A 13,435-nucleotide genomic window follows, 5' to 3' on the forward strand; every position below is an offset into this window, starting at 1 on the left:
ATAATGTTTTACCATACAAATCCATCCGAAGCTTTCTCAAAATGTAATACATTAAAAAAAAACAAAGACTTCGCTTAGTTTTAAAACTAATTTCATTAGTTACTTCACTTAGTTTTAAAACTAATTTTAGAAATCTGTAAATAGCTTTTCAACAAAAGCTAAACGTTAATTTTCGTGTACGCTGAATACGCCGTGAGAAACTTTGTGCATAGGTTTGAACATAAAATAGGTAAGTGTATGGAAACTTAACAAAATATATTGCTATTTCAATTTACCCTAATTAAAATTGTCTATTTCATTCTATAATAAGCATAAATCTGCATAATGGGTTGTGTCTATTGTATCCATCACGTGTATTGAAACCCATAAGACCTCAGACTCGATGCTACGACATTGAGAGGCAATCAAAATGGAACTTATATAGTAATATTGACTTCGTTTGTTAAATTGTAGATAATTGGAAGTTATTTCTTTATAATATGACTTTGTTAAAAAACAACTTTAAGATATTTCATAATTAATAAAAAAAGTCAGTGTTAGCAAAATGACGTAGTAACAATAATTAGTAGAACAAGGTTTTATGAACCAGAACAAATTTATTCTCTCACAAAATAGCAAAAGAAACCACACTACAATTAATATATAAACATCAATACCAATAATAACACGTGCAGATACATCGTTCGAAGCTGCTCTGAGGGAAGTTTTTCACCTCAACTAAAAATTACTACTTTATGTAGTCGAAAAGGTTTCCATATGCTACACATGACTTCATAAAACAAAATATTGGTTCAGTTTGAATTGAAAATAATGTTAATCAAATTAGAAGTGTTTGTTACATCTCATGGCCTACAGTTTGTGACTTGGTCGCCGTTAAGCAGAAGACTACGTAATGAGCTGCATGTACGGCGCTCACTAAGGGGTTTGAAACCCTGTTTTAGCGTTATAAGCCTTCAGACGTACCACTTTCCCACTAGGTGGCAGATGACTTATAATAAACAAACAAATTAATTTCAAAAGTTAAAGAAAAGTACCGATGACACTTTGCTCAAAATGGAATTTTCATTTTTATTCTTTTAATATTTTGTCCTGGTTTAAACTAAATATATTTATTGTATTATTTATCAAATACACCTGTATATTAAAGTAATCAATTAGTGGCACAGTCATACGAACTTTTGGTTAAAACTGTAAATTTACGGCTATATGCCGAATTATTGAAACAAACATTGAAGATTTTCGTAAAGTTTAATAACACACACGAACATGTATAAGATAAATTTATATATATGTAAAAATTGTTAATTGATATGTTAACAATAATGTTTTATGGAAGACTAGCATCGTCTAATGATGAATCAGTTCCCGTATAACTTGCTTCATAGAACACGAAGAAACAGTTGATATATTGAACTATATTGTAACTAATATAATGTCACGCACAAACAATATACATTTATCTTTGCGTAAATTATTACTATCAATTTACAACACGTTATTCAACATCTGGTTTACAAGCTAAACACCTTGAACTCCATTATTTAGACTATCAAATAAATTCTCATCCAGAATTTATTATTATTAAAGGTGAATATAAATACGCTAAATAACTTTGAAATTGAAATAAAATCATCCCAAAACACACGAGTCAATAAGCTGCTTTGTTCTAATTGTACCTATTGGCTCATCTGTTTCAATCAGACGTGACAATATTATAAATAGATGAAATTGTTATACTAGCTAAACGCAATCGAGAGATATGTAAACCATCTACATAAATCGAACGTAGTAGAGTAACAGTGTTTATATAAGGCTTCATAACTACATTCAAACAAACTCTCTTCTGACGTCTTGCATCACTTTTCCAAAATAGAAAATGTTGCACAGTAAACTGCACGAACGCTGTAATAGATATCAAGCCATAAAACTGCTTAATAGCATGTAACAAAGGATTCGCTAGAGATGTATGTTTAAGTTTAAATTGTTTCAAGGACTGTTTCTAACTACAAGTAAGAAGGGACGCTTACAAAACAGTGTATATCAAAAGTAAATATATGCAAAATAGAGTGTGAAGGGAAGACTCAACTCAACACGTAAACATGAACTGAGTAGTTAATAATGAACCAGTCATGCACTTGCAGGGGTGTCGTTGGATATTTCCATAGAAGTACTGGTTGTGGGCAATATCTGGTAATGAGGGCTTGCCGATTATAATGGGTTTACATCCTACGAATGAAAACAATGGAATTTTTATTGGAAAAATTAACTTCCATTTCAATGCACGTACATATTGCTACTTATGGTTTGCATGTGACTTGAGACAAAGCAATAATCAATTTCACTATTGAAGAATATGTGATTCCTATAAACTATCAACGAAACACTTCGTGAAGAGAGAGAGTGTGGTAATTCTGTTCATGGAATATCGCAGAGAATAAACAATTAGGTGTCAGAAACTGACGTGCGATACAATTTCCAACAGTCAGTCCAACTATAAGAAGTTTTAACAATAAACTAACAGTAAAAACCTATGACTTGAGAAAGACATCTGACCCTAAACTTTGATTTATATATTTTATAGTTTGTTCATCCACATTCGTACGTTTAGCTAAAAGGAAGAGTGCAAAAGGTTAAAGTTGAAAGATGCTTAAAAAACTTCTAACTTTGATTTGATCTCTGATATCTTCTAACAAACACTCTATCTGAACAAAGCATTATGCAGAGCGACATAATAACCTGGAAACAAGAACGGAATCACAGTACAAATACACATACACTGTTTATACATATACTAGTCGCAACGTTGCGGCGAAACATAACCACACACAACACAAACCTATACACGTCATATGTTACGTATCACTTTACTAGTTAGGATAAAGTGCGTTCGTGTGGTAAGTGATACTTTACTACTTACGTTAAGTACACGCGATGCGACAGGTGACGCTTTATCCTAACTAAATATTCCTAAATAAAAGCATTAACGCACACGTGATTTGATATATACATATTTCACCTGTCGAGTAGCACGTGACATTCATCGCTTAGGATAAATTATCCATCATGGGTTGTTCATTGTTCCAAATTTTAAAATAAAGTTCACTTGCTGTGATATGTGACGTTTCACAATTCATGATAAACTGGGCATAAGTGAAGTTTTAATATTCACAATAAACTGTTCACAATAAATCACACGTGCTGTTATGTGTGACATTTCACTCTCAAAAATAAATTCAATTTCGTGGATTACATGGCATTCAATGGTAAAATAATCTACAATCTCGTGAATTACGTGAAGCCCCAGCTATGACAGTAAGCTGCATTTCATGGGGCATGTAATATTTCAAAGTTAAGAATAAATTTTGTTCTAACAATAAACAACCCATCTTGGAATATACAACGTTTTACGTTCACAATAAACGAAACTTCACGTGCTATGGCATGACTGAGCTAATAGTGACCTATAAGTAATGATTTAGATTCTCATAATACATGTAACGTTCCACTGTTTACAACAAACTACACAATAGCGGTTCCTCATGCTTCTTTACTTATGTAGTAACAAAACACGTACAAAATGAGCTAAAAATCTGATTATACGAAGAGTATATAAGCTACTTGAGTTAATTATCAGCGCGGTATATGGAAGTTCTCTGTTTCAATGAATCACAATATTCATGTACCTATTCATCTAAATATTATATATTGAAATACGTATATATATATATATATGAAATACTATGAAAAATTTTATAAAGATTTATAAATTCACTTCGTGTATGTTATCTAAAAGATGTTTCATTGAATTTAAGTACGGTCCCTAGGACCAAATTAGTTCAGTCGTTGAACCTTGGGCGCCATCTAAGAGCTAAAAAGGGAAGCTTTAAGTGCTATCCATATATATCCGTTGGCTACAATCCTACAGTAAGTTTTCGAAACATCACTCTATAAATAGGCTTTCATTTGATTTACGAATTTTCTACATTATTTTGCCAATAGTTATCCACGTCTCCCCCCACAAACTCAGTTTGTCATTTTGGTGGCAATTCAAACTGCCGTTGTTGATGACGTGCCGCCCTCTCGTAGTTTTCTTTCTATTATTTCTGTCTGGATATCAATGTCCGGTCGGAACAGCTTCTTACAACGCTGGAAGTGTAAATAAAATTTGTTAATAATCACATATCACGAATATTTAAAAATCACTGTCGCGTGAACACCAGCTAAATAATTAGAAAATAATAAGAGTACAATTTATTATCACGAATCACTACTCAGAGAAGTTCCTCGTGAGTAATCGAGGCAGGGTATGTATGGCTCAGTGATTATTGTAATTCGCTGCAGATCGAATGGTCCAAGGTTCGATATGTAATGCCACTTGATATGATTCATACTTTCCACTATGGTTGCGTTATAGGTGGCAGTGAACCTCTTATACGGTTCAAACAGTCAGACCAGGACCCTGAGAAGGCGGATGCTATTGGCTGTCTCCTCTCCTTTTTGTTAATAGCCCAAAGTTAGTGTTATTTGGATTGAAAATTACAGTTCCATTCCATGAAGCACCGTTATCTCATGCAGTCTTTAATGAAAACTAAACTATGAAACTTTGAACCTATACAGTTTCCAAGTTGTTGATAACAAGGTTAAAAAATAGCAGATTGCTTATTCTGCTTATTGTACTAATTAAAGTGCAAGGCGTGGCCATAATGGTTAATGTCTCAGGTTGCATATTATTATGTTCAACGTTCGAAGCAATACTGTTCAATACGCTCTGAATTTTCAGCTGTGGGCGCGTTATAAAAGTGGCAGTCAATCTCTTTATTTGGTTTCATGAGCTGCACAAAGCCGTTGTATTGGCGGTTACTGCTGGCTAGCTGCTTTCCCTCTGAAAAAATTAATAAATTATGTCTTAATCGTAGATATCTCGATCCTAGCCAGTTAGTCGACATGTGCATAAGCTGCCAATCATGTTGAAAGTACCAATACCAATCAGGTTGATAACAAGAACATTAAAACCCATATTATGAAGAGGAAATTTAATATAAGCTAGGTGCAACCCTTATAAGAATACTATGCTTATTGAGGACCCTCTAATGGATATGCTGTTTGGAGAGATGTATCAATACCTCAGAAAGATAGCGAGGTTAAAAGTAAGACGAAACAAAGAATGTAATCTATACAATAAAATCTGAGTCCTTTATTTTCTATGTGCGCTCTGCCCACATCAAGAATGTAATACCAAATCATAGTGTAATAAACCCTGAAGCTTTTCACTGAGCAAGGCTTAAATACCAAAATTTCCAACAAAATATTTCTATTTGTGACATTAAATAATTAAAATGTTTTCCGTATTTTAAAACAATTTTATTAATAAATCTTTGTATAAAAACTTTGCACTTTTTGTCTGTGTCAAGTAAAAGAATATTTTAAAAGTTTACTTGTGTATTTAGTGGGGTACGTCAAAGGAATGTACATACATACAATTTAAAAATATTAATAAGTTTTAGGGTTATTGTTCTAATGGCAAATGAGAAAGATGACTTTAAAATTTTTATTAGTCTTAATTTAATTGTCAAAACACAGCTTTTGTTTATAAATATATACAGATATATATATTATAACATACCGTACATTGTTAGTGTTAGCTTTAGTTTATGTATACCCACATTAGTGTCTGTATTAGTTTATGTGTACCCATATTAGTGTTTGTATTAGTTTATATGTACCCACATTGGTGTCTGTAGTAGTTTATGTATACTCATATTAGTATTTTTATAAGTTTATGTGTACCCATATTAGTCTTTGTATTAGCTTATGTGTACCCACATTGGTGTCTGTATTAGTTTATGTATACCCATATTAGTATTTTTATAAGTTTATGTGTACCCACGTTAGTGTTTGTATTAGTTTATGTGTACCCATATTAGTACTAGTGTTAGTTTATGTGTACCCATATTAGTACTAGTGTTAGTTCATGTGTACCCATATTAGTACTAGTGTTTGTTTATGTGTACCCATATTAGTACTAGTGTTAGTTTATGTGTACCCATATTAGTACTAGTGTTAGTTTATGTGTACCCATATTAGTACTAGTGTTTGTTTATGTGTACCCGTATTAGTACTAGTGTTAGTTTATGTGTATATTATTAGTACTAGTGTTGGTTTATGTGTACCCATATTAGTACTAGTGTTAGTTTATGTGTGCCCTTATATCAGTACTAGTGTTTGTTTATGTGTACCCATATTAGTACTAGTGTTAGTTTATGTGTACCCATATTAGTACTAGTGTTAGTTCATGTGTACCCATATCAGTACTAGTGTTTGTTTATGTGTACCCATATTAGTACTAGTGTTAGTTTATGTGTACCCATATTAGTACTAGTGTTAGTTTTTGTACCCATATTAGTACTAGTGTTAGTTTTGTACTAGTTAACATGAAATACTTTTTCTAAAGTTTAATATTTTAAGGTTTCAAAAACAGTCGTCACCAAAAAGATTTTTTATACCAATACAGAAATATGTCAAACCACCTTACTCACTTCTTTGAAAGTTCCCGGAGTTACAATAACTTTATAACTTGCGTATCCCGGAATGCATAACATTGTAGATAAGGCTAACATCCAACCAATCATCTGTCCCCACCAGGGATACACGTATCCAATGTAATCCAAAGGTTTATACTGAACTAAGCTGAACAAAAATACGCCCTGAACAAAAGGGAAAAAATAATTTGTTGGCCGAGTAAGTGACTTTAGATAAATAATTATTATTAATTTAATTATTTTATGAATTCTTTCATATCAGTTCTCTTATTTACGTCTTATTTAAAAAAAAAGTCTTAACTGTGTAATATAATATAAATCTAATTTCATATTTCATGGAATGTTTACAAACAATTAGTTGTCTTCATGGTATTCCATATGTACTTCAACACTTCCATACTAAAATGTTTCAAAACTTCTAGGTAGGCTTAGCACTCGTGTTTTGTTTATCAATGGTTTGCTAGGTAACACTCTTAGTACGCCTTACGTAATTCACTATAGCTATCTAAGCTCTGTATTTTCAAGTGTATCAATAATCTTTAACACCATAATATATTTCATAGTTAAGTGGTAGTAATTGTCATAACCTTGACGTTATACCGTTTTGAAAGACAAGTATATACACATATTAAGGATAACTACCCATATTAGCAAAGTGCTGCACAGTCGTAACATCTTCAACAAATTTAAGTCCTTGAGTTAAGTTGTCTCAAGATCAGTGGTGAACATAACACGCCACGTGGGTTAGATTGAAGACTGGAGTAAGGAATACCCAGCATAGTTTCCACCACAAGCATGGGTAATATCAAGTCATTCCTTTCAGATAACTGAATAAGTTATTTACACGTAAATAAATATGGGTTATATTGATGATGTACTTACCGCACAGATTGCTGGAGTAAAGAATACCCAGCACAGTTTCCACCACAAGCATGGGTAATATCCAATCATTCCTTTCAGATCATTGAAGAAATTATTTACTCCTAAATAAACATCAAAACAGAGAAACGATTTTAATTGTTCATTAATATATTTACTCTCTTTTACTGCGAATGTTCATCTCACTTTCATAATAAATTAATTCTGCTGCCACCATAATAAATCAACAATTGTTATCGAGGCAAAGAGTTAACTACAGATGAACATTGTAACTACTATAGCGAATTAAAGAAAATATGAACGAATCATATCTTTTACGTACAATGTTTTTTTTTAAATAAAATATCGTGTTTGTTATCACTTCTAAACCATCTTTATACATACAATGGGTCACTTCACTCTAAATATAACAAAATAATGAGGCTTACCATATGACCACGAGATAGATACCACTTCGAAGAAAATGAGAAACAACAGAGAAAACCCACTGGCTGCGTAGTATTCGAAGAGTTGGAATACATACATACCACCCTTGTGAAATAAAAACTTCGCGTTATAACCAGCTTTATACCTCAATTCAAACAACGGATCAATGTAAGTGAACTACCGTTTCAAATGTTGTCCAGCAATTATATATATATACACACACACACACATATTCTGCTGGTGGTGAAAAATATTGTCTTCGATTTTGAGAACACGTATTAATTAAAAACACGATATCTAAATTTAGAGAAAAAATAATGAAGAACATAAATTAATCGTATCACAGTGTTGCTGTTTTCATACTTGTCCATATAAAGATAAATAATTGTAGAATAAATACAATAAAAATACAAAAAAACACCATTAAATAACTAGATACTTTAAACTTTAATCTTAGGAAAAGGTAATACCAAATATTCCAAAAAGCAAGTCTCCCACTAACTCAGCGGTAAGTTTGTAGGCTTACGATACTAAAAACATGGTTTTGATACTTATGGTGGACGGAGCACATACATGTACAGCCCATTATGTAGGTTTGTATTCAGCAACAACCAAACCAAACTAAACGCAGAAGTATTCCATATCATGCACAGTTTCTTAGGCGTTTTATTAATATAGAAAGTTCCGCCTTTTCTCCCTTCTTGTTTATGTTCTGTGAGAATCTCATCTTCTTACCACAACCAACATGTGAAGGTATTTTAGTATGTTGAATGATTACTGGAATAAAACTATTAATCTTCCAATACAGAATTATAGTTGTGTGTAACTAGCATGATCCAAAACTAATAAAGTAGATCACATGTATCAGGTCACTCACATTGCCTGTATTAGGTAATCTATGTCGTCTACACTGGATAACCCACATCGTCTACACTGGATAATCCACATCATCTACAATGGATAACCCACATAGCCTAACTAGATAACGATAACCCACAAGATCTACACTAGGTAACCCATATCAGCTACACTGGATAACCCACATCCTCTACAATGAATAACCTACATCCTTTACAATGGATAACCTCATCAGTTACACTGAATAACCCACATCATCTACAATGGGTAACCCATGTAAGCTACACTGGATAACTCACAAAGCCTAACTGGATAACGATAGCCCACAACATCTACACTGGGTAACCCATATCAACTACGCTGGATAACCCCCATCATCTACACTAGGTAACCTATATCAGCTACACTGAATAGCCCACATCATCTACAATGGATAACGCATATCAGCTACAATGGATAACCCACATCATCTACAATGGGTAACCCATATCAGCTACGCTGAATAACCTACGTTGGCTTCACTAGGCAAACCACATAATCTACACTGGATAATGTACACCGCCTACACAAAGCAACCCTGATCGCTACATAAGGTAACCCACATCATCTACACTTGATAACCCGTATTCCTTATACCATTACCCTTTACTATTAATATAATGCAGGTAGGGACACTCTAATCTCTACAACACGACGTTTCTAGTGTTTCACTTAATTTGAATAATAATATATAGTTCCTACAACTACCTATCTAGTCACATTTACAACATTTATCGATAAGATTGGATTGGAAAAGATAAAATGAAGCTTATCGTAATATCTCTAAATCATCGATTATTTAAAAAGAAAAGTGTAATAAACCTAGGACAACGAGAAAACCTCTTCTCTCATTCACGATCTGCTTTCTATTCTATCTGATATTTACAACACAATTAAAAAACATTAACGAACATTTCCGTTTGAACGAACTTCTTGCACATTTTAGTAACTAAATTCGTAGAATATTCTACGATTATTTCGTCATTTTTATTTATTTGTATAAAAGTTTGCAAGTTTCGATCAACGATTAATATAAATTATGTGTAATTAAATCACTGAAGTTTTAAGTAACACTCACAGAGTCTGAGTTAGGTAAGGCATAATCAGATATTGTTCACTAACGTCAGATTTAAGTGTTAAGATTCTATAGGTTTACATAAACACTGTTCATTGAACTGAAAGTAACAATGAATGAGCAATAACACTGTGAGATTGGTGTATATTAAACACCTCTCACCGCGGGCAGCTTGTCAGGGGTTAGGGATCTTTCTTTCTTTTAAAGCAAACCACAACTGGCTGGTTTCTATGTCCCCCGCAGGGAATTCAAAAATCCTGTATTTTAGCTTTGCAACAGTGTAAACTTACCGTTGATAGTCGTTGGTATACAGACAATTCACTGTTTAAACATGAACACGTAAAAATATGTTGCTGGAACATGTAATGTAATGCTCAAGAAATCGAAAAAGCAATTATCTTCAGAACATGAACATTAAAGTTGCTATCATGTAAGAATATTGCAGCATCTTCAGAACATGGACATTAAAGTTGCTTTCATGTAACAATATTGCAGCACTTTCAGAACATGAACATTAAAGTTGCTTTCATGTAACAATATTGCAGCACCTTCAGAACATGGACATTAAAGTTGCTTTCATGTAAAAACAATTGCAGCACCTTCAGAACATGAACAATAAAGTTGCTTTCATGTAACAATATTGCAGCACCTTTAGAACATGGACATTAAAGTTGCTTTCATGTAACAATATTGCAGCACTTTCAGAACATGAACATTAAAGTTGCTTTCATGTAACAATATTGCAGCACTTTCAGAACATGAACATTAAAGTTGCTTTCATGTAACAATATTGCAGCACCTTCAGAACATGGACATTAAAGTTGCTTTCATGTAAAAAAATTGCAGCATCTTCAGAACATGGACATTAAAGTTGCTTTCATGTAACAATATTGCAGCACCTTTAGAACATGGACATTAAAGTTGCTTTCATGTAAAAAAATTGCAGCACCTTCAGAACATGGACATTAAAGTTGCTTTCATGTAACGATATTGCAACATCTTCAGAACATGGACATTAAAGTTGCTTTCATGTAACAATATTGCAGCACCTTCAGAACATGGACATTAAAGTTGCTTTCACATAACAATATTGCAACATCTTCAGAACATGGACATTAAAGTTGCTTTCATGTAACAATATTGCAGCATCTTCAGAACGTGGACATTAAAGTTGCTTACATGTAACAATATTGCAACATCTTCAGAACATGGACATTAAAGTTGCTTTCATGTAACAATATTGCAACATCTTCAGAACGTGGACATTAAAGTTGCTTTCATGTAACAATATTGCAGCATCTTCAGAACATGGACATTAAAGTTGCTTTCATGTAACAATATTGTAGCATCTTCAGAACATGGACATTAAAGTTGCTTTCATGTAACAATATTGCAGCATCTTCAGAACATGAACATTAAAGTTGCTTTCACATAACAATATTGCAACATCTTCAGAACATGGACATTAAAGTTGCTTTCATGTAACAATATTGCAGCATCTTCAGAACGTGGACATTAAAGTTGCTTACATGTAACAATATTGCAACATCTTCAGAACATGGACATTAAAGTTGCTTTCATGTAACAATATTGCAACACCTTCAAAACGTGGACATTAACGTTGCTTACATGTAACAATATTGCAACATCTTCAGAACATGGACATTAAAGTTGCTTTCATGTAACAATATTGCAACACCTTCAGAACATGAACATTAAAGTTGCTTTTATGTAACAATATTGCATCAGACTTTTCTGTAACTTTCTAAACTTGTTTAGTTGTAAAACAAAGGAATTTGCGAAAAGGCTTCTAGAATGTCAGGAAATGTAAGATTCTTCTCTTCACCCTCTTGTAAACAAAGAGCACTAAATTTGTTGATGGTCAACAGTAGCTAAGATGTATAATGTGCTGTGGTAAACATGAGGAGCATTTTTGACTAGATGAAAACATTTGAATGTTTACGCTAAGTCAAAAAAACATCTTGTCTTAGTCTGTTCATAAATATCCTCAAGTCTACATGTCTATAAGCAATGTTTCTCCTCCCCTCAGTGGGTCAGTTGTAGGTGTGCAAACTTACGATGCTATACTCAAGTATCTATATTTGGGCTTTAAAACCAGCCAATCAATTATGTTTAGTGATGGTTTGTCATGAATGTTGTGCTTCGAAATACATTTATCATAATTCGCCTCCAAATGTGATAAGAAAGCATTACAGTTTGTTTATTTCTACTTAAGCACCAAGGTAAACCATAGACTACCTACATTGTGCCAACCACAAATATCTGAAGCTGAGTTTTAGCATTATAAGCCTTCGTGGCTATCGCTAAGACATTGGAAGGGGGGTTACATTTAGCCATTGTTCAATGTGTACAAGTATTCTGGGTAATCTATGTTCTTAATGTGTTTATTTTTCAGTTCTCTCAAAGTATTTTAGTAATTGATTTACAAGTGTGATCGTTTTTGAAGTGTCTATACTGGGATGTATTTGAGTAAGCATGGTTTCTAAAAATGCCTTACATAAATATTTTAACTTCTTTATCACTAGGACAACAAAACTAGTTACCGAAGTGCCGCTAGAAAATGACACATGTGTATCGACCTCTGGCATTCAGAAAATGATGTCAATAAAGACGATGACATCCACAAAGTGGCACCAGGAGACACGTTGCTGGACTGCCATGAAATGGAACTACAACTATGATGAAATCATCATCATAAATATCTAAATATGGAATCATTGGTTATATTTAATTATGTTCTACAGTCCGTTTATATATAAAACATTATTTTTATATTTAATTGCAATTTTTCATTTTTTGTGACCTTTTATCTATAAATCACTATCCTGAAAAGGATGCTTATTTAAATTTCTAGATAAGTTTACATAAAGTATACTGTTTCACTTGTTTGTCTTTGTGTTATTTATAAAACTAAATACTAAGAGCTTCAATAAATGGAAGATGATAAGCTGATTGTCTCAATGTTTCAACAATATCTAAATCCAGTTACATATAAAACCGTTATTGTTTTAATATAGTAAAAAGTTCTAGATACAGCATTTCTTTTTGATGTTTTTATTCACATAATAAAAGTTAAGCTTTTCTTTCTACAAACCACAAGTTATATTTCTGTATATTTTTACCTAAACGTATTCGCAAAATGAATATAAGGACCTTTAGTTATAAATCAAGCGATCATTTGAAAGATTTTCGGTAACATGAACTGTCTTTTCAGTTGAACATTACAGAATCCGTACTTACAAACTTTAGGTTCTATAAGCATCATACTTGATAAATTTACTGGATCAGCCTTTCTTCAAATTACGTTCATTCCAACTCAGCATGTAGTGTTGTATATAGTTTTTGAATGGTAATAAATAGTTCTTGTACTTTAAAAAATAACGTAATATATATTCCACATACTTTCGATAAACATTGTTAGGAATTACAAAGGTCGTGACACGGCCAGCCTCCTCTTATCACGCATACATACACACAATATTAGTTTATAAACAAAAAACAATCATACTTTAAAACAATCAGTTTAGAATAATTTTTCAACACGTTAAGTATATCAGATTTAGTTATACAACTAATAGTTACAGTTTAGCCTGTAAGA

The 13,435-nt window shown here is 32.6% G+C and overlaps 1 protein-coding gene across 1 annotated transcript in view; it reads right to left on the minus strand.

Moving 5' to 3' along the window:
• Positions 1–3,016: 3,016 nt before the first annotated feature.
• LOC143241102 (sodium- and chloride-dependent GABA transporter 1-like) overlaps positions 3,017–13,435 on the minus strand; it is a 36,041-nt gene continuing 25,622 nt past the window's right edge. Inside the window, exons 9-12 of the mRNA XM_076484695.1 lie at positions 7,847–7,949; positions 7,422–7,522; positions 6,537–6,704; positions 3,017–4,146 (exon numbers count right to left, since the gene is read on the minus strand). Of these exons, the coding sequence (XP_076340810.1) occupies positions 4,048–4,146; positions 6,537–6,704; positions 7,422–7,522; positions 7,847–7,949 (471 nt within the window). The 3' untranslated portion in view covers positions 3,017–4,047. The remainder of the gene's footprint in view (positions 4,147–6,536; positions 6,705–7,421; positions 7,523–7,846; positions 7,950–13,435) is intronic.

This window comes from Tachypleus tridentatus, chromosome 1 (assembly GCF_004210375.1).
Source record: "Tachypleus tridentatus isolate NWPU-2018 chromosome 1, ASM421037v1, whole genome shotgun sequence".
Lineage (NCBI taxonomy): Eukaryota > Metazoa > Arthropoda > Merostomata > Xiphosura > Limulidae > Tachypleus > Tachypleus tridentatus.